This window comes from Haplochromis burtoni, unplaced genomic scaffold (genome assembly GCF_018398535.1).
Source record: "Haplochromis burtoni strain Fernald_Lab_line unplaced genomic scaffold, NCSU_Asbu1 Contig_465, whole genome shotgun sequence".
NCBI classification, from domain to species: domain Eukaryota; kingdom Metazoa; phylum Chordata; class Actinopteri; order Cichliformes; family Cichlidae; genus Haplochromis; species Haplochromis burtoni.
In genome coordinates this window covers 318,448-343,482 of record NW_024582826.1, presented here as the reverse complement: position 1 = coordinate 343,482, position 25,035 = coordinate 318,448, and the positions used below count along the sequence as shown (strand labels likewise).

At 48.1% G+C, this 25,035-nt stretch overlaps 1 protein-coding gene across 3 annotated transcripts in view; it reads left to right on the top strand.

The window, feature by feature from the left end:
• The window catches only part of gtdc1 (glycosyltransferase-like domain containing 1), a 24,888-nt gene extending 16,097 nt beyond the window's left edge, over positions 1-8,791 (top strand). For all 3 annotated transcript variants that reach the window (XM_042213668.1, XM_005945904.3, XM_042213667.1), the window contains 7 exons: positions 2,505-2,618; positions 2,690-2,761; positions 5,626-5,735; positions 6,193-6,337; positions 8,042-8,112; positions 8,197-8,288; positions 8,364-8,791. In XM_042213668.1, coding sequence (XP_042069602.1) covers positions 2,505-2,618; positions 2,690-2,761; positions 5,626-5,735; positions 6,193-6,337; positions 8,042-8,112; positions 8,197-8,288; positions 8,364-8,438 — 679 coding nt within the window. In that variant the 3' untranslated portion in view covers positions 8,439-8,791. The remainder of the gene's footprint in view (positions 1-2,504; positions 2,619-2,689; positions 2,762-5,625; positions 5,736-6,192; positions 6,338-8,041; positions 8,113-8,196; positions 8,289-8,363) is intronic.
• The last annotated feature ends 16,244 nt before the right edge of the window (positions 8,792-25,035 follow it).

The following is a 25,035-nucleotide window of genomic DNA, read 5'->3' as shown; positions in this document are numbered from 1 at the left end:
ACCGATACGTAATATTGGATCGGTCCATCTCTAATTTTTATATAACTTTAATGCACATAAGAAACAGCTGCTTGTTTAAGTGCAAATACATTGATGAGTTTTTTGCACTAATAAAGTTGTGGAGTTGTAAAGTATTTTGTCTCGTGTCAATTATATCGTCAGTTATGTCATTATCGCAGATTTTCAAATGTATATCGTGATAAATATTTTTGGTCATATCGCCCTGCTCTAATCACAATATCAATAACAACAGTGTCGTCTTTGCCTCCTCCATCTCTCTCTCTCTCTCTCTCACACACACACACACACACACACACACACACACACACACACACACACACACACACACTTCAGTGGAGCAGGTCACCTTTAATCACTCACAGTCACTGTGCACTGATGATGTGACGGTTCTCAGGTCGGTGAAGGGACAGATAATCTGTGTTGGTGTAAATGTGTGCGTTTAGAGTAGGGTTAGAGTATTGTCACTGATTTCAGTTTGGACGCAGTCAGAAATATTATAATTCTCATCATTTATCAGCACATATCCATATTTTATATCTATGTATAAATCAAAGCTGACACTGTGAGACTTCAGAGGTGTGAGCATCACAGCAGAGGCCTTTGTGTCAAAGTATTAGTCCTTTATTTATCCAGGTAAAAAATCTCATTGAGATTAAAAATCGCATTTTCAAGAGAGACCTGGCATCATGGTAACAAAGTAACTGAGGATAAAACAGAAAAACATGAAGGACATGTTCCTGGTCTGACTTTTTTATAGCAGATAACCTTAAAATAAAACCATGAATCGACATGTAAACATTACCTGATGCTGCTGAAGTGCAGCAGATATAACTCACAGAGGTTTGATTAGACACAGCTAAGAGTTTGTAATCTGAGAAAAAGTTTCTTCAGTTTGAACAGCAGAAATGAGGCTTTATTGTTGGAGGCCGACAGCAGTGAACACAACAGCAGACTGGTGCGTAATGAGCAATGAAGAAAACAGAGATTTGTGATGGGAAATTGTTCTCTGGGTGCACTGAGAGAGAGAGCTGTGCAGGAAGTGTGATTTATCGTGGTGGAAGGAAAAACAGCAAAGTCAGGGAATTCATGACGATGTTTATCAAATGTGAAGCGTAGTGTGGATCTTCTTTTGCTGCTGGTTCAGTTGATTTTGTTTGGAGAGTCGCGACACCTGTTGCATCAGAATCTGAGCTGTCGGCTTTTAGCCCCGACGGCGTGTCTGTGCGAGAAAGCCGACAGCTCACAGATTCTGATGCGTCGGGTCCGCGCTTCATGTTTACGTCTTTGTGCCGAATCCGTGTACCTGCTCTCATTTGCTGTTTTAGCTGTTTGGTCGTTGTTGAAATAGTTTTGTGAGCTTCAAACTGAGATTCTGGACTTGCTGATAAAATTCATTTATATTTAAAAATTGAGGATTTAATGAATCAATAACTTTTTCTTTTTTTTTTTCCAAGCTAAAATTGATTTTAATCGGAAAATCTATTTTTTTAAATCCCACCCCTATTACAGAGATCCAAACACTGCGATACATCGGGGATCACTGACAGCAGCTGTTGTGTTCATGATGATCACGCAGTAAAAGGACCACAGTCTCTGAGTCTTTGAGCTCAGGTGTAGAAAACCTGCACGCAGCCATGCACTGTGACAGAGCAGAATCTGAGGATCAGCTGTCAGTGTGACTGCAGAGTCAGGCAGGAAGCGTCAGACTGGGATGAAGTCGGTGTGCGTTTGGCGCTCTGGGCTGGGACGAAGTCGGTGTGCGTTTGGCGCTCTGGGCTGGGATGAAGTCGGTGTGCGTTTGGAGCTCTGGGCTGAGGTGAAGTCGGTGTGTGTTTGGCGCTGTGATTATTGGTAATAAAGTAAATGCGCCGCAGTGATTTTTGACCTTCATTCCTTCGTGTTTAATCAGACTCAGAGGTGAGGTCATCGTCCTGATCACTGCACATTTATCAATAACATAATTACACCCCCCCCGCTCATGTTTTTATTGTCTCCAGTCAAACATCTAATTTATAAAATGGATTATTGAATCAAGTTTTCCCAGAAGCCTTAGAGGCAGAAACTCCACTGAGAGGCGGTCCAGCTCTGTGGGGAGGAGGAAACGACCTCCAGACACCCCCCTCCCCCTCTCCCTCCCGCCCCTCCCCTCCCCCCTGTGTTCCCACGTAAACTTTCCTGGAGCCTCTGCAGGATCTCAGAACAGTAACAGAGCAAGCAGCATGCTCAGAGGAAGTGATGTCACCTTTGACAGTCACTGTTTTCTAAATCTTAGGGGAGGGGCTTCCAGCTCTAAATGTGTCTGATTGGTTGATGACTCACAGCGGCTGCGGCTCATCAGGGGAGAAGACCGTTGTTGATGTGACAGCAGGACCCGTTAGCTCCTGATGCTAACGGGTCTAAAGTTTCTATCTCTGTGGTGGACATGTACCTGCTCTGAGTGCGCTGCAGTCTCCACTCATTTCCTGTTTTTCTTTCTTTTTCAGGTTCTTGCCTAAACACAAACTCCTGCAGCGGCCTACTGAGCAGTCTCGTGTTGATGATATCATGTTGCAGGGCGAGCAGCAGCAGAGCAGAGCTCACGATGAAGATACGCCACGGTACAAATCCATCTCTGGTAAAACTCAAAGACTCAAAGAGTTTTGTCTCACATCAGTTTGTGACCCGACAGGTGTGAGCAGCCTGCGGAGGGGGGCGTGGCCAGCCAGGTGAAGCCTTTGCACATCGTGTGGCCTCACAGGTGGTGAGTTCAGTCTGAAGCCTTTACTTTGAAAACTCTTTTGAAAACTCTTTTAAACCAAGGCAGCAAAACAAAATAAAACACATTTCAGAATAAAAGATTTTACTATTTTTACTTTGAAAATGAAACCAGAATGAGACTTTTATATCAGCTGTAAAATAATCTCATGGAACATCAGACCTGAGCTAAACTGCCACAATAAACCTAAGAAAACAAACCTCGAATAAAGCTGTCATTTTAATTCAATGCACTTTTATTTCTACAGCGCCAAATGAAAACAACTGTCGCCTCAAGGTGCTTTATATTGTAAAGTCATTGTGATCATATGACCCCCTATGAGCAAGTACTTTGGAGACAGTGGGAAGGAAAAACTCCCTTTTAACAGGAAGAAACCTCTGGCAATGGCAGGGATAGCTCAGTAGGTAAAGTGGTTGCCCCATGATCGGAAGGTCGGGGGTTTCGACTCCACTGAACGGCTACCCTGAGGTACCCCTGAGCAAGGTACCGTCCCTACACACTGCTCCGCGGGCGCGGCACTGGTGGCTGCCCATGCTTCACTGGGTGAATGGGTTAAATGCAGAGGACGTAATTTCCCTATGGGGACTAACACCATCACATTTACTTATTATTATTATTATTATTATTATTATTATTATTATTATTATTATCATCCAGCAGAACCAGGCTCAGGGAGGGGCGGGGCCATCTGCTGTGATTGGTTGGGGTGAGAGAAGGAAGACAGGATAAAGACATGCTGTGGAAGAGAGACAGAGGTTAATAACAGATATGATTCAATGCAGAGAGGTCTGTTAACACATAGTGAGTGACGAAGAAACACCCAGTGCATCATGGGAATCCCCCGGCAGCCTACATCTATTGCAGCATAACTAAGGGAGGATTCAGGGTCACCTGGTCCAGCCCTAACTATATGCTTTAGCAAAAAGGAAAGTTTTAAGCCTAATCTTAAAAGTAGAGATAGTGTCTGTCTCCTGAATCCAAACTGGAAGCTGGTTCCACAGAAGAGGGGCCTGAAAACTGAAGGCTCTGCCTCCCATTCTACTTTTAAATACTCTAGGAACAACAAGTAGGCCTGCAGAGCGAGAGCGAAGTGCTCTAATAGGGTGATATGGTACTACAAGGTCATTAAGATAAGATGGGGCCTGATTATTTAAGACCTTGTATGTGAGGAGCAGGATTTTGAATTCAATTCTGGATTTAACAGGAAGCCAATGAAGGGAAGCCAAAACAGGAGAAATATGCTCTCTCTTTCTAGTCCCTGTCATTTATTTTATTTTATTATGAAAAGTTCTGTTATATTGAAAGGAAAGCTTTTATTTTTAAAGTAAAAAACAGGTAATTTCACAGAATCTTCAGCTCTTATTTTGAAGCTTTGAGACAGTTTCCTGCTGTTTGTCAGGTTGAGTGAGTGAAATGTTAATGAAGACGTATAAAAACTCAAAGTTTCACAGCGTGAGGCTGCAAGTTCACTTTCATTAAAACAGAAATCCTCTATCATCATGAAGTAATCAGACTACAGTTACAGCAGGTGGAGGCTTGTAAACATGACGTGTTGCAGTGTGAGGCTGATGGTGAGCGTCTGCGTGTGCAGCTCACCTTGCGTTGTATCGGTGACAAAGCGGCGTGCTGTAAGCTGCTGTGGTGGCACAAACACAGATGGATTACGGCTGCGGCGACAAGGATTTCCTGTTAATCTCTGATTGAAGCTGCAGCTCATCAGGCTTTAATCTGAGCCTGGCCCCGATCCTCAGATTACAGCCTCTTACTGCTGAGGGGGGGGGCTTCCAGGTGAACACGGTGCTGGAGCTCGATGAATATTAATGAGCTCTTGGCCCTTCACTGAGCATGCACACAAAAAACTGAAAACAGACTGTCAGCAAATGGGGCTTTTATTTTTGAAATTATGCTTTAAAGCAGCCTGCTAAATTCCTGTAACTAAAAGGTAAATGGTGATTTTATTTATATTTTATTATCTGATAAAATAATTGACTTTTCACTATTGTAACGTTCTCTAACTAAGGCCTTTTATTTTGAAAAACAAATCACCCTGCTTTCTATAACTGACTCTTACTGTGAAAGTCTTGACAGTATGAACTATCTAACTGAGCTTTTACTTTGTAAATCTGTCAGCAGTATTGAGTCTGTATAGATTTTATTGTGAAATTTGAAGATTGCTGTGATTGATGGATCAGTTTCATGTGACAGGTGGCATGTTTCTGGTAGCTTATAGATGTATGACATCATCAGTGTGAGACCTGATTGGTGACTGGAGCATTATTGGTAGGCGATCAGGATGATTGCGATCAGTTTTCGGGCTGATGGCGGACGCTACAGCTTCCTGTGTGGATGAATTTGAGGGTTCTGGTGGCTGTGAGGTTGATCCTGTTAATTACGCTCTCAGACCGAGAAGGCGGGGATGGTAACTCTCGGTCCTCCCCGTCACGGCTATGCTCGGGGAGGAGGATTGGAGGCTCGCTGAAGGAGTGAAAGGTTTGCGGGAAATGAGGGAATTATCTGCGGCCGGCCGGAACGAGCTGCAAATGGAAGGAATAATCTGCTTGCTTGTCATCTGAGGAGATCATTGTTGCCGCTGCGGCTGCTGTTTGACCTTCACTGTGTAAGCAGAGGATCAGGTGGAGACGACCACCAACACCTGACGCCACACAGAAAGTCACCTACATGCAGGAAACAGGAAGCAAACAGCAGCTGGGCATGTTCTTCTGTTGGCTTGTCCCAAGCACTGCTGACCTCTGACATCACAGCCACCTGACCACCTTCAGACTTCACCTACATGTATTAAAGTGTGTGTGTGTGTGTGTGTGTGTGTGTGTGTGTGTGCGTGCGTGCAGGGAGCATGATAAAAACCCTGAGCTGTTCTTCAGCACTCTGCTCAGACTGAAGGAGCGAGGACTCGACTTCCACCTGTCCGTGCTCGGAGAGACCTTCACCGACGTGCCCGGTACACACACAAATACACGCACACACACACGCGGGAAGGAAAAACTCCCTTTTAACCTCCAGCAGAACCAAGCTCGAGGAGTCCAGCAGCTCCTCCTCTCACTGGTTCTCAGGCGGCAGTTGAACCATCTTCTAAGGGTCAAAGGTCACTGCTGCCCCTGTGTTTCTAACGGATTGTATCATCAGCTGATGATGTGATTGTGTGTGTGTGTGTGTGATATTAAAGTTTTAGAGCAGCCTTTAAATCAGCTTCATGAGCACTGAATTTAATCCCATTAGGACGACTCTAATCGACTCTGATTGGCTAAGAGGGTCACAGTATTGATTGTGACACGCACGCACACACACACACACACACACACACACACACACACACACACACACACACACACACACACAACATCTGCAAGTTATTTCATTCTGTTTATAACCTTCTCCTTCCTCTCCTCCTACTGCAGAGATCTTCTCCTCCTCCAGACTCCTCCTGGACTCCCACATCTTGAACTGGGGTTTCCTCCCCTCTAAGGAGGACTACCTGAGGGTTCTGTGTGAGGCTGATGTTGTTGTCTCCACTGCCAATCACGAGTTCTTTGGCGTCGCCATGTGAGTCACCTGTTTTACCTGCGCCAGGGTTGATCTCATGCGCCTTTATACAGATTTACTCTCTGGTGTTCTGCAGCAGGAAGTTCCTATAGACAGAATAAAACCATAGTTTAATTATAATGTCAGTAAAGGTCTTAGTTTTAAAATACAGAAATAAATTTCACGTGACACCCCCCCCCCCCACAGATTTCTGTTCTTCCACACAGTGTAAAAGCTGAGGCTTTTATTTTGTTGACATTTGCAGACACTTTTATGATGAAGCTCTTCTTTTGGTGAACTGTGTCCTAATACTGTTGTTTTGACCAGCTGTATGATGAAGCTTTTATTTTGGCAGGCCGTGTCCTGGTGCTGTTATTTTGATGGGCTGTAGGCTGTATGAAGAAACTTTTATTTTGGTGGGCCGCATCCTTCTGTTATTTTGACGGGCTGTACATCAGCGGTCTCCAACCTTTTTTGCGCCCCGGACCGGTTTATGCCCGACAATATTTTCATGGACCGGCCTTTAAGGTGTCGCGGATAAATACATCAAAATAAAACTAGTACCGGTACCAAAAAAAAGAAAATTTATTCATAACACACGTGAAAAGACCAGGAAAACCGAGTTAACGATAAAAACGATAACAAAATAACACTGAAAACCAATAAAAACCCTGAAAACTATACATTTCACACCTGAGCCTCAACTCTCACAGCCCGGTGTCAAACGACTCACGGACCGGTACCGGTCCGAGGCCCGGGGGTTGGGGACCGCTGCTGTACATTGTATGAAGGAAGCTTTTATTTTGGCGGACCATGTCCTGCTGCTGTTATTTAGTGGTCATGTCTGAGTTTGTGTCCTTTAATAATTCAGCGTGAGCTGCTGCTGTTCGGGGTGCGTTTGATTCGACTGCAGGCGTCGCAGCGGTCGGTGCAGTCCTGATCTGAGAGTCTCTGCATCCCTCCCAGGCCTCAGAGTCTTCACTCAGGTGTCACATCAAGGACTCTTTGAAAGCGTCCAGAGTCCAGCAGAGTCCTGCAGGTGTGACTTCAGTCAGCCTGAATCAGCCAATCAGACAGTTCGGAGCATCCGTGTGATGTTCACCTGATTCATGTCAGCTCTATTGATCCCAGATGAGAGAAACGAGCACACACGAGGACTCTGCAGCACCGAGGAATCCAGCTAATGTTCAGACTGTTCACAGCAGTAATGATCGGGTCATTAGCGATCACATTATTGATCAATCGCTTCAGAGCAGCTGAACTCTCAGGCAGCAGCTCGCCTCTGCACTGATTGTTAATGATCAGGTTATTGATCAGTGAGTCACATCAAGGCAGTCACATGACCACATGGTCAAAAGTTCCTCTGCTAAAGAATCCTGCACTAATTACAGCAGAGAAGAAGAAGAGCGCCGTCCGAGGGGGCGATAGTGCACGCTAGTGTTAGCATGCTAACAGGCAGAGTGCTACTTAATCACTCAGACCTGCTGACTGAACAGGAAACTCAACAAAATAAATGCCTGCATGTAGATAGAAGGGGGGGAAAGTACACGTTTATTTTAACAAAATAAAAGCCTCTGTAAGATGATAACTGAGGGGAAGTCAGTTCTGTTTATTCCTGGTTTCTCATTGGTCAGGACTCTCAGGTAATGGTAGCTGGTACAGGTGTGCAGAATGCTCTGCTCTCTCATTGGCTCTCAGGTGAGTCACGTGTTGAATGTGTTGCAGGTTGGAGGCGGTGCACTGCGGCTGCTTCCCTCTGTGTCCGAAGGCGCTCGTTTACCCCGAGATATTTCCAGGTGAGCACACCTGTGTCTCTGCAGCTTCTTCTTCTGCTGTCCTTAAAGGAGCACACCTGAACTACTACTTGTTCTCTAATGCAGCACAGTACCTGTACTCCACACCTGAGCAGCTCTGTAAGCGGCTGCAGGGACTCTGCAGGAAGCCCGACGTTGCCCGTAGACATATCGTCAAGGTAACGGCATTTAACCGATTAACTGTGTCGTGTGGTGACGACCTCCTCCGTCAGCATGTGGTTCTGATTCTGCAGGTGGACACCTCGGCCTACTCCTGGGCCGCCCTGAAGCCGCGTTTCCAGGATTTGTTGTCAGCCCCGTGTCCCTGAACACACCGCTGCCGCCATCGCGTCTGACCTGCGGCGCCACTGAGCTCAGCATGAGAGCCAACTCTGAGCCCACGAGTCTGGACTCGTTCTGGTCTCCTCAGACTGGGTTCTTGGAGGAGTTCTGGGCTGGACCCACAAAGAGGCCAATTCTTCCTCCACAGGACTGATCAGACTGGACCAGGTCCTGGTCTTGATCCTGGTTTAACTCTGGGTCCTAGTCCTGATCCTGGACCTGGTCCAGGATTCTGAAGTTTGTTTGTGGTTCTGCTGAAGATGCTGTAAAACTTTTCTGATATGTTTGAAATGGACTCTTTGTTATTGATAAACATGACATAAAATCAGAATTAACACGATCACACGTTGTGTTGTTATTCAGGTATGGAAGCCCATTTATGCCAAAACACTGAGACAAATAAGAAAAACAAACGTTTATTTATTTGAAGTCATTTCTGAACCGTCACGCAGCCTCTAGCAGAACCGCCGTTATTGATCCGATTGATCGGTGGCAGAGACGCTTCACTTTTAAATTCAGTAAAACCAAAAACCAGCCGCCGTACGTGAGTGAGGCGCTGTGCTCATGTGACACATGCTGTTTGAGAGCCGCGGAGGCCACTGCTTCCTGATTGGATGACACCATCATCACTGCCAAACATTGTCATGTAAAAACTGTTCTGGTCATGTGATCAACACCCAAACCTGGCCCAGGTGTTGGTCCTGGAAATTCCTTGAGGGGCGGAGCGTCAAAGGTTTAAAGAAAATGAAAGTCGGGTTTATTCTGAACCGCAGAAAGAACCTGAACAGACCCCAGACGAGGCTCCCGCCCTGGAACAGGATGAGAAACAGCGTGAAAACACATCTTTGCTTTTAAAGCCTGAAACATGGCTGTGACGTCGATGGCGGTGGGCTGAGTTTTGACTCGTGAACCTTCACCTGAGACGATCTGGTGATCGCGAACTGATCACGCCGGAGGAAGTGTATAAACCTGATGTGAAAGCAGACAGTGAACGCCTCAGGACTGACGCTCTTCTTCTGTGGTGTAAATCTACGTAGTGACTCTGTTCTGGCTGTCGTGTCTCTAACGAGGTCGGCATGGCGCCGTCACCTTCAAGGACTCGCCCACTAAACGGCTGATGGCGGGCGATGTTCGGCATGTTGGCATGCCATATGTCATCAGTTCCGCGGGCAGAGCGTGTCATGAATATTCCCGCAGCTTATTACAGAGCCGCGTCCTGACGCTCATCTGCTCTGACACCATCAGCACCGATCACATCAGGACGCCATGCTGCTGTGTCTGACGACAAGGGCGGGGTTTGAACACGCAGGAGCCGACCTCTGAACGGTGTACTCCGGACCAGACCGGGGTCACAGACCCAGACTGAACACGAGAGGTCAGAGCGAGGCTCCTCAGATCGCTGAGCTTCGGCCCTCATCTGTGAGGTCAGAGGTCACAGGTTTGATTGCTGAGCTGTGGGAAACGCGGTGTCGCTGCCGGCCTGGTTCTGGTCAGCCGCTGAAAACCTCTGCTGTGAATCATGTGACTGGCGTTTTCCACTGTCAGTAGAAACAGACTCTAATGTGTCGACAGGTGAAGGAACAATCAGATGTTCACACAACAGCTGACGGCTCACCTCATCCATCTTTTATGTACAGTCTGTGGTTGTTATCAGGCTCATTAACAACCTGTCACCACTTCCTGCGTCAGCCTCGCACCTGAGACAGGAAGTAACCTCGATCAGCTGATGGACACAGGTAAACTCCAGCTCCTGACATGTTTAATGCAACAGTGATGATGAAGAGTCCCTGTGAGCGTGGTAGCTTTGGCGTGCACAGCTGAGCGGTCGATAAATGAGGCCTCGGGTGTGTGTGAGGAGGAGCGGGACTGAGCGCGCTCAGTGCCAGCCGCAGGGCTGATGTGATCTGGATCACTGTCGTCCCCGCACAGCCCGACAGCTGCGTGAAGATGCCAGCGTGCATTAATTAGCAGCTGATTTTACTGAGCGGGGGTGGGGGGCTGGACCGTGATGCCCCTCCTGGCTGCAGGGCTCCCACTAATTGGATCAGGATCACTGAGTCCTGAAGGATTCGGTGGGATGGCGGGGGAGGCGGGGTGCTACGTGAACGCTTCAGTTTGAGCTTCTGTCTGCTGTCACATGACCTCTTCGTCCCTTTGTCTGACCTGAGGGTCTGCTGTATTCACCTTCATGCAGGTGTGCTCTCTCAGAGGGCCGCCCCTCCCTGAGCCTGGATTGGCTGTCGGTTTCTTCCTGTTTGAAGGGTGTCTTCCTTCCCACTGTCACTGTGACTCATCCACGGGAGGTCTGAGTGTCGAGTTTCTCTGAATTACCGGAGCTCTCTACAGTATGAAGCACCTTTAAGGAGCCTTGGCTCTAAGGTTCTTCTGTCTTCTGATTGGTCAGTTTTAAAACAGCCTGTTTGGAGTTCCCATGAGCAAACACCGCTTGAACCTCAGAGGAAGATGAGGCAGTGTGCTGGTTCATGTGTGTGTGTGTGTGTGTGTGTGTGTGTTTACAGGAGTCTCCACAGCAGCGACGTGCGTACGTAACCTTCATCTGTTCGCCCGTTAACGTCTGAACAGCTCGGTGGGGCTTTTACTCTGATTCGTTTGACTGTTTTTCAAAATAAATCTCACTTCCTGCTGCAGACACGAGAATCGTCTGTGAATAAAACCAGCAGAAATGATCGTTTCCATTGCGAGTGGCTTCTGCTAGAACCACTTACCGCTTCAGGAACATCGGCTTTCTTTGATCATTCCTGAAGCCCAGCGGGAACTGGTCTGGAATCAGCTGACAGCAACTTCCTGAGGAACAATGAAACAGCGGTGCCGGCAGCAGAGGCTCATGGGTACTGTAGTGTTGTGATGCGGAGACTGGAAGCGTGAGGCCGGACGGTGGCGTGGAGGCAGCGGTCCGATAAGCTGCTGTTTGAAAGCGCCACATGTGGACGTGTTGATCGGAAAGTTTGTGGGGATTTCATCTCATCAGACGCTACTCGCTTTATCGCCGAGTGCGACTCTGCAATCTTCAAGCTGCAGATTAAAGAGGAATTACAAGATAATCTTGAATAATCCACGGAGCACGGACACTCGACAGCAGAGTCATTCTGAGCGCTGACAGCTCCGTCCATCAACACCCAGATTACCCATGAAATTAGCACAAGAGCTCGCTGCTAATTCGCTGTCCAGCTGATTAATCTGCCACGCAGCCCGGGCAGATTGCACTGTGATTAAACACACAAAGGTTTAATTTTCCCACGCTCAGCCGTGCTCTGAGCGCAGCGTCCTCTGTCAGGAGCTTCTTCGGTCGGACACAGATTTAAAAAACGAGTGTTTCATGCTGAATCTGCCACTCAGAGAGCTGACAGCTGCAGATGATGCTGTGTGACTGTAACAGGAACCTGAAGCTCCCTCAGCTCTGTGGAGCTTCGTGTCTCTCTGAGGATGTGACAGCTGGCTCTCACTGTCCTGCTGAAACCATCTGACTTCCTGTTGATCTGCTCCCTGTGCTCCAGTCTGACACAGACTGAGGCCACACGTCGAACATCCAGCTGAGGAGCTCGACCATCAACACACTGCTGATGGTTGACATTTCCTGATCTGTGTCTGTGTTCTTGGACTCATAGCGCTGCTCTCTGATTGGTGCAGCTGAAACCAGCTGATTGAGTCATTAGAAACTCTGAGACAACATGATGCAGGCACCAAGATCAGTCCAGTCTGAGGAAGCAGAGGTTTTTAGCCTCTGAATCCAAACTGGAAGCTGGTTCCACAGAAGAGGGGCCTGAAAACTGAAGGCTCTGCCTCCCATTCTACTTTTAAATACTCTAGGAACAACAAGTAGGCCTGCAGAGCGAGAGTGAAGTGCTCTAATAGGGTGATATGGTACTACAAGGTCATTAAGATAAGATGGGGCCTGATTATTTAAGACCTTGTATGTGAGGAGCAGGATTTTGAATTCTGGATTTAACAGGAAGCCAAAACAGGAGAAATCTGCTCTCTTTCTAGTCCCTGTCAGGACTCTTGCTGCAGCATTTTGGATCAGCTGAAGGCTTTTCAGTGAGTTTTTTGGACATCCTGATAATAATGAATTACAGTCGTCCAGCCTGGAAGTAATAAATGCATGAACTAGTTTTTCAGCGTCACTCTGAGACAGGATATTTCTAACTTTAGAGATGTTGCGCAAATGGAAGAAAGCAGTCTTACATATTTGTTTAATATGTGCGTTGAAGGACATGTCCTGGTCAAACATGACTCCAAGGTTCCTCACAGTCTGTGTCTGATCATCGCTGACATCAGATCTAATTGTTGGTTATGGCAGTGAGAGGACGAACGTGTTTACTCAGCTGCCGTCCTTCCTCCCTGCTTCTCGCCACGCTCCACAAACAATGCTGACTTCCTGTGGTGCTCGGATATCATCGCTCTCGCCTTTCACTGTGATACCTGAGGGCCTCGGGGCTGTGGGCACCAAGAGAAACGGGACACTCAGCACCACTGCCTGACCTCACACTCTCAGGTTAGCGAGCAGAAAAATGTTCCAGCAGAGGCGACGAGTGCAAAGGTGACAGGAAGCCGCTCGATGTTTGATACCTGCTGTGAGCAGGGTTCCTGCTGGGAGCCTGAGGGCCGTCAGTCCAGAATTTTACTGGATATTTCCCTTAAGCCGAGCGCGGCTGAGGTTCAGGAAGCCCATCAGACGTTCGGCTCAGGTTCAAGCGTGCAGTCGTTCGTGTATCTGAGGCTCTGCAGCTGCTCTTCATGTCTGCAGTGCTGCTGCTATCAGCTCGCACTGACTCTGAGGTCTGCATCGTTAAAACGAGGCGACGCACAGATGGAGCCTGTGATGGAGTGCGCACAGACCCTCCGTCCAAGTCTTCCTGGAAGCTCGTAGAACTGAGGCTGAAATAATGAAGAGAGTTTTGAGTAAGAATGAATTTTTCATGCCGGTCTGAATCTGAGCGAGCATCTCAGTCAGATGAAAAGAGCAGAGCGACGTTTGGCCCTCAGCCTCAGCAGAGGAAACAAAGACGGGGTCTGGAACTAAGTGTTTCATGAGGCCTGGTTCTGACGGTCCAGCTGAGGGTCCGGAGGTTGTGAGGGGTCATGTGAGGGCTGGTATTCATGGTGATTATGGCGCGTACTTTGAGGTGTTGCTGGAGCTCACAGCTGACACATGGAAGCCTCTGTCATGGTGCTGCTGAGGTCTTCAGACAGGCCTGCAGATGTTCCAGCTGTGTTACTGAAGTGGGCTGCTGTGGACGTCGTTCTGGATCAGATCAGGTTCTGGTTTCCTGTGAGCTGATCTGCGATGAAGCTGTCCGTGCTGACCTCTGTGCCCGGCACTCGGCCGACCCGTCGTTACCTTTGTTCCATCCAGATGAGATGAAATCCGCCGAGGCTCCGGCAGGACGTTAATCTCTGGCTTTAGCAGCTGATCTTCGGTCCGCAGCACAGAAAAGGTATTTTGTGATTCACTCTTCAAAGCTGCTTACAGACTGAAGTGACTTTAATTTGGTTCTTGAGGGAAACAGTGAGAGCTCAACGTGGAGGATTTACACCCAGATTACACGCCTTTTATTCTGGAGGTCTCCCAAACATCTGTTTCACACTTATTTTGTCTCTTATTTTGTAAAAGAATGAAGTGTGTGTGCTGTGGACGTCCCTGAGACAGCGCTCCAGGGTTAAAGGTCAGAAATTGAGTCATGTCATTGGTCTGAACTACTCCATGATGAAGGTCATGTTTAATTAAGACTATGGACCAATCAGTGAAGCCACAGGAAGTTCATGTTTTTGCTGCTTCTGCATCGAAGCAGAAACTGACTGTCAGGTCCTTTCAGTGTCACTCGTCGCCGTTCTCTCGCCGTTCTCCCGGGTTCCACTTCCTTTGCATCACTCACTCTGAGTGTGAACACTCTGTCTCTGAGGCTGATGTTTCATCACCCAGGGTCACGCCTACAACTTCATGTGACTTCAGAATCTCAAAGGTCACACAAATGAAGCAGCTGTTGGTTCTGCGATGTTTCCACAGACGAAGCCTTCCACTCCATCTCGGTGACATCAGCACATCTGTTCTCAGCTGGACACAGCGAGGCCTCGCATGATTGGCTCTGTGATGGCTGACCCTTCGCTGTGACACGTTTGTTATTCTGCTGATAATTGGAGATAAAGAACGCGTTAAAGGGCTGTGTTGTTCTTTTATGAGCAAACGTCATAAATGTTGCAGACGCAGAGACGGGTCTGTAGCTGCTCGCCGCGTTAAATATTCATCACTTTAAATAAGACGCCTCGAAGGAACCTCGTTTCTTTCTTATCCTTTGTCATTCTCCGAAGCAGAGGCTCCGATTCGGAGCAGGGACCACCGCTCTGCACCGCCTCTCGCTGCCTTCGCGCTGGTTTACGGACATTTCTGTCTCTCTTTCTTCCCTTTGGATGTATTTTTTCAGTTCGGAGAATCAGCTGCAGAACGTTTGTCTCTACTCTCAGAACAGCTCCATCGTTCCCTGCAGTCCTCCATGTTTGATCTGCCAGAGCTCGAGGAGCTTGTTCTAACTGTGACGCCTGCAAGCGTTCAGCTGTGATTGGTTCTGTGTCAGAGTGCACTGGTGGGCGTTGGTGACCCCGCTGCACACTTCGACCTTCAGCGTCGATTCATTCAGAGGTCGCCATGAGAAGCCTGAGCTCATGTTGCACTGACAGTCTGTGGCGTGTTGTTAGCGTGTTGTTGGTGTGTTGTTGGCGTGTTGAGCAGCACCTTTGTCCCTGACGAGATGAGGTCATGTGACCCGTGGCCTCGATGCGATGCAGGAGCTTATCTCCGGTTTGATTAGGAGCTGAATAAAGGAGCAGAGTCTCCTAATCTTTAATACATCTTGGAGTGCAGGAAGTGCGATCTGTTGTTGGAGCGATTAGGGCGGAGGCTCGCCGCCGTGTGTGTGGTGGCGGCAGGAAAGAAGCAGCGCTGCAGTTTAATCATCCTGCAGCATGAATCTGCAGCTGCTGCTTCCTTTAAGATTTAAGAGGATTTAAAGATGAATCCAAAGTGAACAGCGCTGACGTTACACTCACAGCTGTGCTGCTCTCCTGCTGCTCCAGGGTCACATGGTCACATCAGACGGCCACAAGGTGATATCACATGATCCAGCTCAGAGTGACCTGCAGACATGTCATGGCTCAGCTCCACAGAGGCTCACTTTCTGCCACCTCATCAATGACGGTTTGCTGTGATCAGTGATGGTCTCCTTCATTTACAAGCAGCAGCAGAAACTGTGAGCTCAGTCTCCAACAGCTTCAACACAAACCGAACTTCAGCGCTTTCATGTCCTGAGTGAACACGCGGAACCATAGAAGTCGTGCCTTTGCTGTGTAAGAGAGCGCTGCCGATGGTTTCATCTTTGTTCTGTTCATACGTGACTCACAGATCATACGTGTGTCCTTGTTAGGACAGGGATGTGTTGGTGTGTGACCACAGCCTCAGGTTTACACTGTAATTATGAGACGGCCGTTAGGGGGCGCCACACGCCTCTGTCACTCCAACCTTCTGCATGGACCTGCACTGAAGTCTTCCTCTGGTCCTCCTGCTCCGCCTCCTCCTTTCTCTGCACATGTGAACAGAAACTGACAGCTTTAGATTTTGAATTTATTTAAAGGGACGGTGCACATTAATGAACACATACCAGTGTAAATATGCCAAAAGGCTACTTTTCCTCTGTAGTCCCAACACTAAATGTTATAATACAATAAAATGCAAAACAGAACCATAAAGATAACACATCATATGAAACTGGTGATGTCAGCCATCGTTTGAGATGAGTTTTAGTTGTGTTGAAGGTCGTGTATTCTCTTATTATCACTACATTTGACTGCAAACACCTGTTTACTGAATGTTGTACGTCTACACAATCCCTCAGCTGCCTATCAAAGCTCTGCTGTCAGTGTCACACAAACTAATGATGGAGCATCATTGACGTATAAACACAGGAAGAAGAAAACCACCAGCAGCTGGCGTGACCCTGAACACCAGGCAACGCAGCGCACACGCTCCAGTGATGCGCTGTGATGTTTTTGGGCCCTTCACGTGTTTCTGATATAAAGGCCAAAAACGGTCCGTTTCAATTATTTATCGGCGCGACACGAGATCATGCTAATTAGCATCGTGTCAGCGTAAATCAGACTCCAATTATGCTAATCCCTGTGAGCGTCCCGCCACCTTCAGCTCAGAGACACCACGCTCACATCAACATCATCAGAGACCAGAGGGACGGACACGAGTGGCTGTGCACACACACACACTGAACATGGTTTTATCATCAGGCAGTTAGCACAAGAGCAACAGCCTGACACACAGCGACAAACTGAAGAACAGGAAACAGTCCTCATTAACCCTCCGTGCCCCAGCGCAGCTCCGTCAGACTGTTCCAGATCCCCGACAAAATCGGACGAACATCGAAACACAAGCACAAAGTGCTGAAACGTGTCAGTTAAAGGTGAGCTTGAGCTATATGGCCAGCTGGTAATCTCCACCTCTTCCTCATCAGCACATGAAAACGTGCATAAACACACATCTATTCCTGATATTGTCACATTGTTTCTGACCAACGATGTGGTTAAGACAAAGAGGGATTATTTTGAACTGTGACTCATGCAGAGTCCAGTCTGGAGCTGGACAAGAGCAGAGCGGTCAGCATGAATATTAACCGCCACCTTATCGTCACAGGGCTGGCAGAGTGATGTCACTTCCACACCGTCAGTGTCATGGCTCCGCTAACAGCTGGTGTGAAGACGCCGCCTCAGTGAGAATCGGTGAACGCTGAGCAAACAGTCAGCAAATCAAAGACTCAATTAAGCGGCCGTGGCGTGGCTGGAGGTCACGTGACCCTGATTGTTTACTGATGCTGGACTCTGAGCGCGGCGCCTCTCCCTTCTCCGTCACTTTAACCTTAGAGAACAACAGAGGAATGAAGCCGCGCTCCTCAGTGGCCAATCGCAGCCGCCGAGCGCCGAGGCCTCTCCTCACAGGGGGAACTAATTTATTGAGCTCACGGTTGGAGCGAAATACACCATTAAAGGGCATATTTAAGCACATTTGCAATCCTTAGAAGAAGGTAACGGTATTTGAATTTGCCCCAGCTTGAAGGAGAGTCTTTAATGTTGTGTCCACGGGACAAATGCACATCAAAGGCGGCGCGCTCCTGACGCTCCAAATCAAATACTTGTGGATTAAAGCGAGGGGCAGGTGGCCCCCAGACTGTCCTCTCTGGCAGAGCTGCCGGGCACGCTGCCTCACTGAGTGCGTTCCAACCACCGCCTTGCGCCGCGCTATCGTTCCCCCGAATGCAAATTAAATCCGGGCGCCGGAGCTGCTTTGAATTCCTGCAGGAGGGGGATTCTCCTCCCTCTGCTCCCTGCGCTTATCAGCCCCACGCTCGGGAGGCAAATGGGGGTATTTATATGAAGAGGTGCCATGCTCCCAGTCATTTATGCTTCTGGTGTAACCCCCCCTTACTCCTCCTCCTGCTATTCTTCCCTGTATAAACAAGAAGAGGCCATCTTTGATCTCCTCTGGCTGCAGGAGGAGATCAGCAAGCCTGCTGACCTCAGATCTGTTCAGGTTGCTTGACAGACGCAGCGCTGGGTTCAATACCACGTCAGTCTGTGCCTGTGGTCCACCCTCAGTGAGGTCATTTCCTCCTCCTGCTGGTTACCACTCACTAACACGTCTGCTTCAGTGAAACAGCTTCACGTGGAAGAAAACCTAAACTCAGTTTATCACACGCTGCACAGCTGATCTCAGGACAGCACCACCTTTAACCTCCACTCAGGAGTCTGCAGCAGGTGAAGATGAAGGTGGGGATGTGGGGATGATGATGGTGGTGGTTATAGTGATGTTAGAAAATAAAAAATCTAAGCCAGGAGGGGAAGAAAAGCAACACACGTGTGTAAAGAAAATGTGGTTACCATCAAATCAGCAAAGATGCGCAGAAAAGAAGGTCAGACAGCAACGAGGGAGACTCAGAAGGACAAAAGGAACAACAACGTAGCAGGTTTATCAGAGGAGCTCAGGAGAGTCTTCTCCAAGCACCAGTGCACTTCAGACCCAGCCACACTCTCAGAAACAAACTGGTTCATCCCAAACACAAACCTAAGAAGGTCATCCCAGGTTGATTCTGTTCATCTGGACGTTTCAGTGGGAGGAACGTTTCATCATTATCAGGTGACTCCTTCAGTCTCAGCTGACTGCAGGTAGCTCAGTGGGCTCGTTTTAGTTTTAAAGTGCAACCATCAGTCTTGTGGTCCAGACTTCCATGTTACAGATGGATGGTGGATCTAAAAACAGCAACATCAGCTCGCCTTGTCTGCACATCTGCCACCGTAAACGTGACGTCAGCCACGTGTTTGAGATCGTTTCAGAGTGGTGACCTCCTCCTCCTCCTCGCCCTGCTCCTCACACAGGAAGCTTATTGTCCTCCTCGCAGTGGCGCCTCATTAACATGCCAGAGGCCTCCGCAGGCAGCAGCTACACACTCACACAAAAACAGACACACACATATGATCAGAGCAACACTCACACCTGCAGAGGCACCTGAGTGCCCTGCACAGTAGGTCATGTGACTTTAATCATGGTGATGTCCAACCCTCACAGAGTGTTTCGTCGTTGAGACTTTAAACACGTCAGTGAAGAAACAGCGTCATGTATACACACAGTCTCAGAGGCAGGCCCTCCACCTTCAGTCTGCTAACAGGGTTTTATCAGAAACAGACCTGAGAGTTTAGATGGAGGAGGGATGAACCCCCCCCCCCCTCCCTATCATCATCATCATCATGTTCATCTTCACCTGCTGAGCTGCAGCTGCATCACCTTCCTGTCTTTACCAGCACTGCCTCCATCAGGGGAGACAGGTAACTGCACCTGTGTGTTTCTGTCTCTGTGACATGTTTGAAGAGCTTCTGTGACTCAGGTGCATGCAGCCTACCATCGGGCTCCTCTGTGTGCCAGAGCATGTATTTCCCATGATGCCGTGCGCTTTGTCTCAGCAGGTGGAGGTGGCACATTTCCAGCTCAGTGTTGTGTGGTGTTGGTCGGGGGTTTCTCTGGTCTCAGATCTATTAATTCAGATTGATCTGAGCCGCTTTGTCACAAACACCCGGCGCTCAGTGCGGCCCCGGGCTCCGCGCCGCCGCTGCCAGGTAAACATTAGCATAGTAATTAGCCTCCGTTAATTCAGCCAGACTCAGTTCTACTGTCCTTTATTGTTCCTGACAGAGCATCCAGCCCTCAACCATCACAGGAGGAGCTGGTCTCCTCCACTCTCAGTCCTGCTGCTTCTCTTCAGCAGCTCGTCTGAAGGATCAGCAGTCGCAAACAACTACTGAGCGAGAGTTTCAGTCTCAGCTCCCACACTACTCATGAGAGGGACCAGCGTGACTGCAGGCAGCCAGTATAAACCAGTATATAAACCAGCAATAAAACCAGTATCAGTATAAATCGTAATAATAAAAGGTAAGACGGTGCCTGCGACATCAACCCCAATATTTAATAAATGTGTCTGTGCTGCTGTGATTTATGACCACTCTTCCCTAAACCAGTATGTGATGCAGCATCATGGAGCACCTCCATGATGACTGGGCTATAAGAACATGTGTGCTCCTCTTCCTCACCTGAATTCTTCATATCACTCATGAAACGTCCTTCGGGACATGTGAAGAAGAAATTGAGAGAACGAGGCCGTAGGGCCGGCATCCAGGTGCAGATTAGACGAGCCTCCAGGTCGGAGATTCCCCGACTGGACTGGAGGCGTCCCCAGTTTTTACTGTCAGGTTGTGGTTGGAAACCCGTACTCACGGCCGCTGCAGCCTGGGTTTTTCTTGCCAGATGCTCTGGACTATGTCGATTGCGGCCTTACCGCTGTGTCCTTGCAGCTTGCATCACCGTGGCGCAGCTGGAGACCGGACAAGGTGTTTGCTGTCAGTCTCACTGCCACCATGTGAAGCCTGTGCTGCCAGCATTTAGCCCATCTCCAACAAATCCTTGGATTTTCTGTTTGGCGAGGTTATCCACCTAAACGAGCCGTGCCCTGTTGGCTGCTCCCGTGTGGGCGCCCCCGTTTAGGTGCCCGTGGACTGCCTGCTGTGTTTAAGGACAGTTACACGTGCAGAGGTATGCAAACTGAAAACTGCTCTTCTTTGAAGTTATTGCCCTCCTGGCCCTGCTGCTGTCTTCTTAGTTCTGATTCTGATTTTATACTGATCTTATATTTTATATATATTTTATATTGATATATTGATGATGAAATCAAACCCGGCAGCTGAACTCTTACCTGTATCTGATTCAGTTTCTGGACCGACCCATCTATAAGGCCACACCTTGGACCTCGTCTTTTCTTTGGGCCTCAGCATTAGCAACGCGTTTGATGAGGACGTACGTTTAAGTGACCATAATTCTGACTTTAGCTCTAAACAAACACTCATAATGACTGAGAGCGCCGCTGCTCTGTCATGCTGACAGTTCTCTGATGTAAACACTCTTATCCACGGCTCATCCATTATGGATCACGTGGCACCGATTAAAACAGGAAAACACGTGAGTGTACCGGTATGTTAAACTTCTATGGAAGAAAACTATGACATGGTGAAAAATGTCAGATGACAATATTTTTCTAGAATGGTTGAACAACAGCTACTTAAACCCAGACAGCACTGAACAGGACAATTAAGATAAGATAACCTTTTTTTTTTCTTTCTTTTTTTTTACATAGCTGGTCGAGGTGTCTCACAGAAACATAGGTGTTATTTTTGATAAAGCTCTTTCCCTGGAGCGAAACTTAAAACAGACATTAGGAACCTGCTTTTTCAGAACTTAGATCAGAAGATCAGAGGTGTCAGCGAGTGAACTGAGATGATAGTCTCAGGACCTGTCCAAACTATAAAGGCTTGACAGGTTGTCACAGCGACACTGCTGACTCGCTCAAACAGAGGAGCTCATTTAACTCCTGTTTTAAAGTCATTGATCTAAGTCCCATTTTAACATTAACCTTCAGAAAGCAGCTACAAAAAGCTTTTAAGTAGAGCAGACCTGATGCATTTATGATAGTGTCATGATGACCTCTGTCTGTGAAAGGTGCTGTCTAAAGTACCATATTTGTCTAATTACAAGGAGCATTAAGCGAAACAAAACAGTCAGATAAATCAAACTTTATTAAACTCATTCTTCTTGCTTCCTCCACTTCTGTACCATTGATTCATTACTGTTGAATTCTCTGCAGCTGCTCTATTCCCATGTTGTTGCAGTATATTAATGACTAACCTCGTATTGTGGATGGATTATCTCAGTTGTTCTCCTGACTGAAGTTTGGTCCGTTTACAGCAAAATGGACCAAACTTCCTGCTATGCGATTGCATTTGTCTCTAACCATCAGGAACCCTCACGTTAACTTTTATAAGTGGAAAAGTGTTAGTGTTCGTCCTCCAGCTTCACTGTTTATGCTATGCTAACATAGCTGTGTAGCTAGCGGTCACGTAGCACATCATTATATAGCAGCTAGCCCAACTTCAGTAACCCTACAAACGTCACTGCTGTTTAGTTTCCTGTCTTCATTTATGTTGGAAGTGATAGCAGAGCTGTACGTTTGAATTTTTCAGAAATCTCTCAGTCAGAACATGCTATATCATGTTTAGCTAACTAGCGAGCTAACTTCCTGCTAACTTCCTGCTAACTTCTAACTCCGGTAAATGTAATAAATCCTGTTTTCATGGATGCCTGGATGTTAAACTTCATAGTTACACCTGGTAAAGCAGCAACGCTGATCATTTTATTAAAGACGAAAGAATTTAGACAGTTTGTAACTCTCAGTGATGCTGCAGTGTTCGTTTGACTTTGAGACCTGAACTTTAGGACCCAGATTACTCCGTGAGGCTCCTGACTACGGTAGCTGTAATGCTCCAACAATCCATCAAGAGGTGCGGCTTCGTAGCTTACCAAAGTCGCACTAAAACATTTTTGAGCGCCGTGTAGCACATAAAATCGGATCGAGGTCAGTAAGCACAAGCAGAATTCATACATAAGGAGCACTGATGATTTTTGAGAAATGGATTTTAAGTGCACCTTATAGCGAGGAAAATACAGTACGCTTTTACTTTACAAACGTGACACACACAGACACACAATGTTGATATTCGTGTCATCAGTGTCACACCTGCATCTGTTTTTTATTTACACTCTGTGTGTGAGAGAGAGTTTCAGAAACGTGCGCTCCATCACAGACTGGCCTCAGGGTGGAGTCCCTCAGGTGTCGGTGCTGGGTCCTCTGTGTCAGACACAGGTGTGGGCTGTAAGCACAGAGTGGTCACTGAAGAGTCGTGTTTGTCACACAGAGGTTTGGACTCTTACACCAGCTTCAGGAAAAGACTGTAGGGCCTTTTGTAACATGAGGCTGAGGCTGTGAGCTGTGTGGTAGAGCAGCATTCAGGGCCGGTTCTGGTTCTGGTTCTGGTGCAGATGTGTGTTGGCTGTACTCGAGCCGCTCGGCCGTAAACGTCTGTGAGGGCGGAGTTTACGGCCGAGCGTTGGCAGAAGATTAACGGTCCCGAGGTGCTGCCTGTAATTCGATAATGAATATTTAGAGGCGGGGATGTGGGTCAGAGAGCCGGCAGCTCTGCAGGTGATTACATCCACTTCATCACATCACTTTAGATAATTAGCAGAGGAGCGCGGCGCTGCAGGGGGATAATTAGAGCGACCTGCCTGCCGCCCCAACATCAGAGGAGGATGAGAGCATTTACTAACAGAGTGGGAGGTTAATGAACATAATACAGCTTCCTGGCAGAGGAGCGTTTGTTTGAAGCTGCTCGCCCTCGCCACAGCCTTCTGATGGTGCACATTTACTGTGGTTATAGCTGCAGCTAGATGGAGATGATGATGATGACAACTATGATTCGTGTCTGGTGGGTATCACAGGGACGTGGACACACCTGTCTGCCTCACAGATCGCACACACCTGTGACTTCAGCGTCGCTCCACCTTCACCGTGTCAGCTGTTTCCTCTCAGTGAAAATCATCAGCACGGGTTCCTGTGATCTGTGTGTGGTGTTTACAGGTGTGGTGTGGAGGCCAGTCACAGAGCAGCAGATAGATGGATCTGTGACAGACATCAGTTCAGCTTGTGTGTAAAACAGGTGAAACGTGTTGCACAGGTGTGTTCAGGAGCCAGCAGGAAGTGACCTGTCAGCTGATTAGCAGCTGGAGGAAGCTGCTGCCCACCTGTCAGGTTAAACTGATCTGTGATCAGCTCCAGTCTGAGCTGGAGAGCCAGATGTTTGGTGTCAGAGTAATTAAGTAATCTGATTTCTTTCCTCGTTACTCTGTGAGCTGCGGATGATAGTTCAGCTCAGTAGTTGCAGGTATACCTGTAGCTGAGATGTCTCCACCCGCTCCTCTCCTGCTGTGTGTGAGTTGGAGGTCTGCGCGCGCTCGTTTCCTTTCAGTCTTTAAAACGGCGTCCTCGTTAGCGAGCCGTGTTTTGATGTTTGATGATGTTTAATGAAGGCCGGACTCCCCAGACAGGATCCGTCTAACGTCTGAATCTCCACTGGCAGTTTGTTTACCTCATGATAATGCTTGACTGGTGGGGGTGGGGGTTGTAATAGGATCCATTACCACGGAAACAAACAGGAAGACCGTGCAGCTCAGGTCACCTGACCACAAGTATGTGGACGCCTGGCTGTGATGTTACTGTGCAGCGCCGGGCGTGTTCTCCATCAGCAGCGGCGGCGTGTTTGTGTTTCTGCGTTTGGGGAGCGCTAATAGCCCGCTGTCATCACAGAGCATAAATCACTGCTGTCAGTGGCGACATGACTAATGCTCCCCCGTCCTCCCAGGACACGCACTTCCTGCCCTGCTCTGATTGGCCAGTAATGATGATGGTTTTACTTAGTGAAGCTCAGGATTGAAGTGTGAGGTCACTGCTCTGGATTCACTGCCTCTGCAAACATCATCAGACCCCGATCTCTGACTTCCTGTCAGGGAGGAGGGGTCTGCGCTTCCTGCTCTCACAGGAAGTTCACCTGTGATGAGTTCACCTTCACTCCTGACCTGCTAAAGTCACAGTTTCACGAAATATAGGAGGACTGTGGGAGGGAACAGTTTCCACTCTCTGAGGCGAGTGTGTCTGCATCCACACCCTGGAGTGCTACACACCGAGCACAGAGACGAGCTGAAGACCGAGCTCCACGTGCCACCGTGTCCTCAGACTCAGTCTGAGGCGACGTTCTCCGAGCTGGGACACCGCTGATGGAGCGCGATGCTACATGATGGAGCCGCACACGTCCTGCTTCAAACAGGTGAGTTCAGGTAAGACTCAGAGCTGTTACTGAGGTCAGTGTTAGAGCAGAGAGGACATCGTTTCCTCTGCCTGACTCGGGGTGACGGAGGATGAATAAGTTGTTAACAGACCTGTGAGCTCCACCTCCTCTGATCCTCCACAGGTGAAGCCACTGAACAGGCAGAAGGCTGGTGCAGGTGGTAGGTGCACGAGTCAGAAGTCGGGCACAGATGGAACGTCACGGTGCTGGAGGCATGGCTCACAGGAACCACGC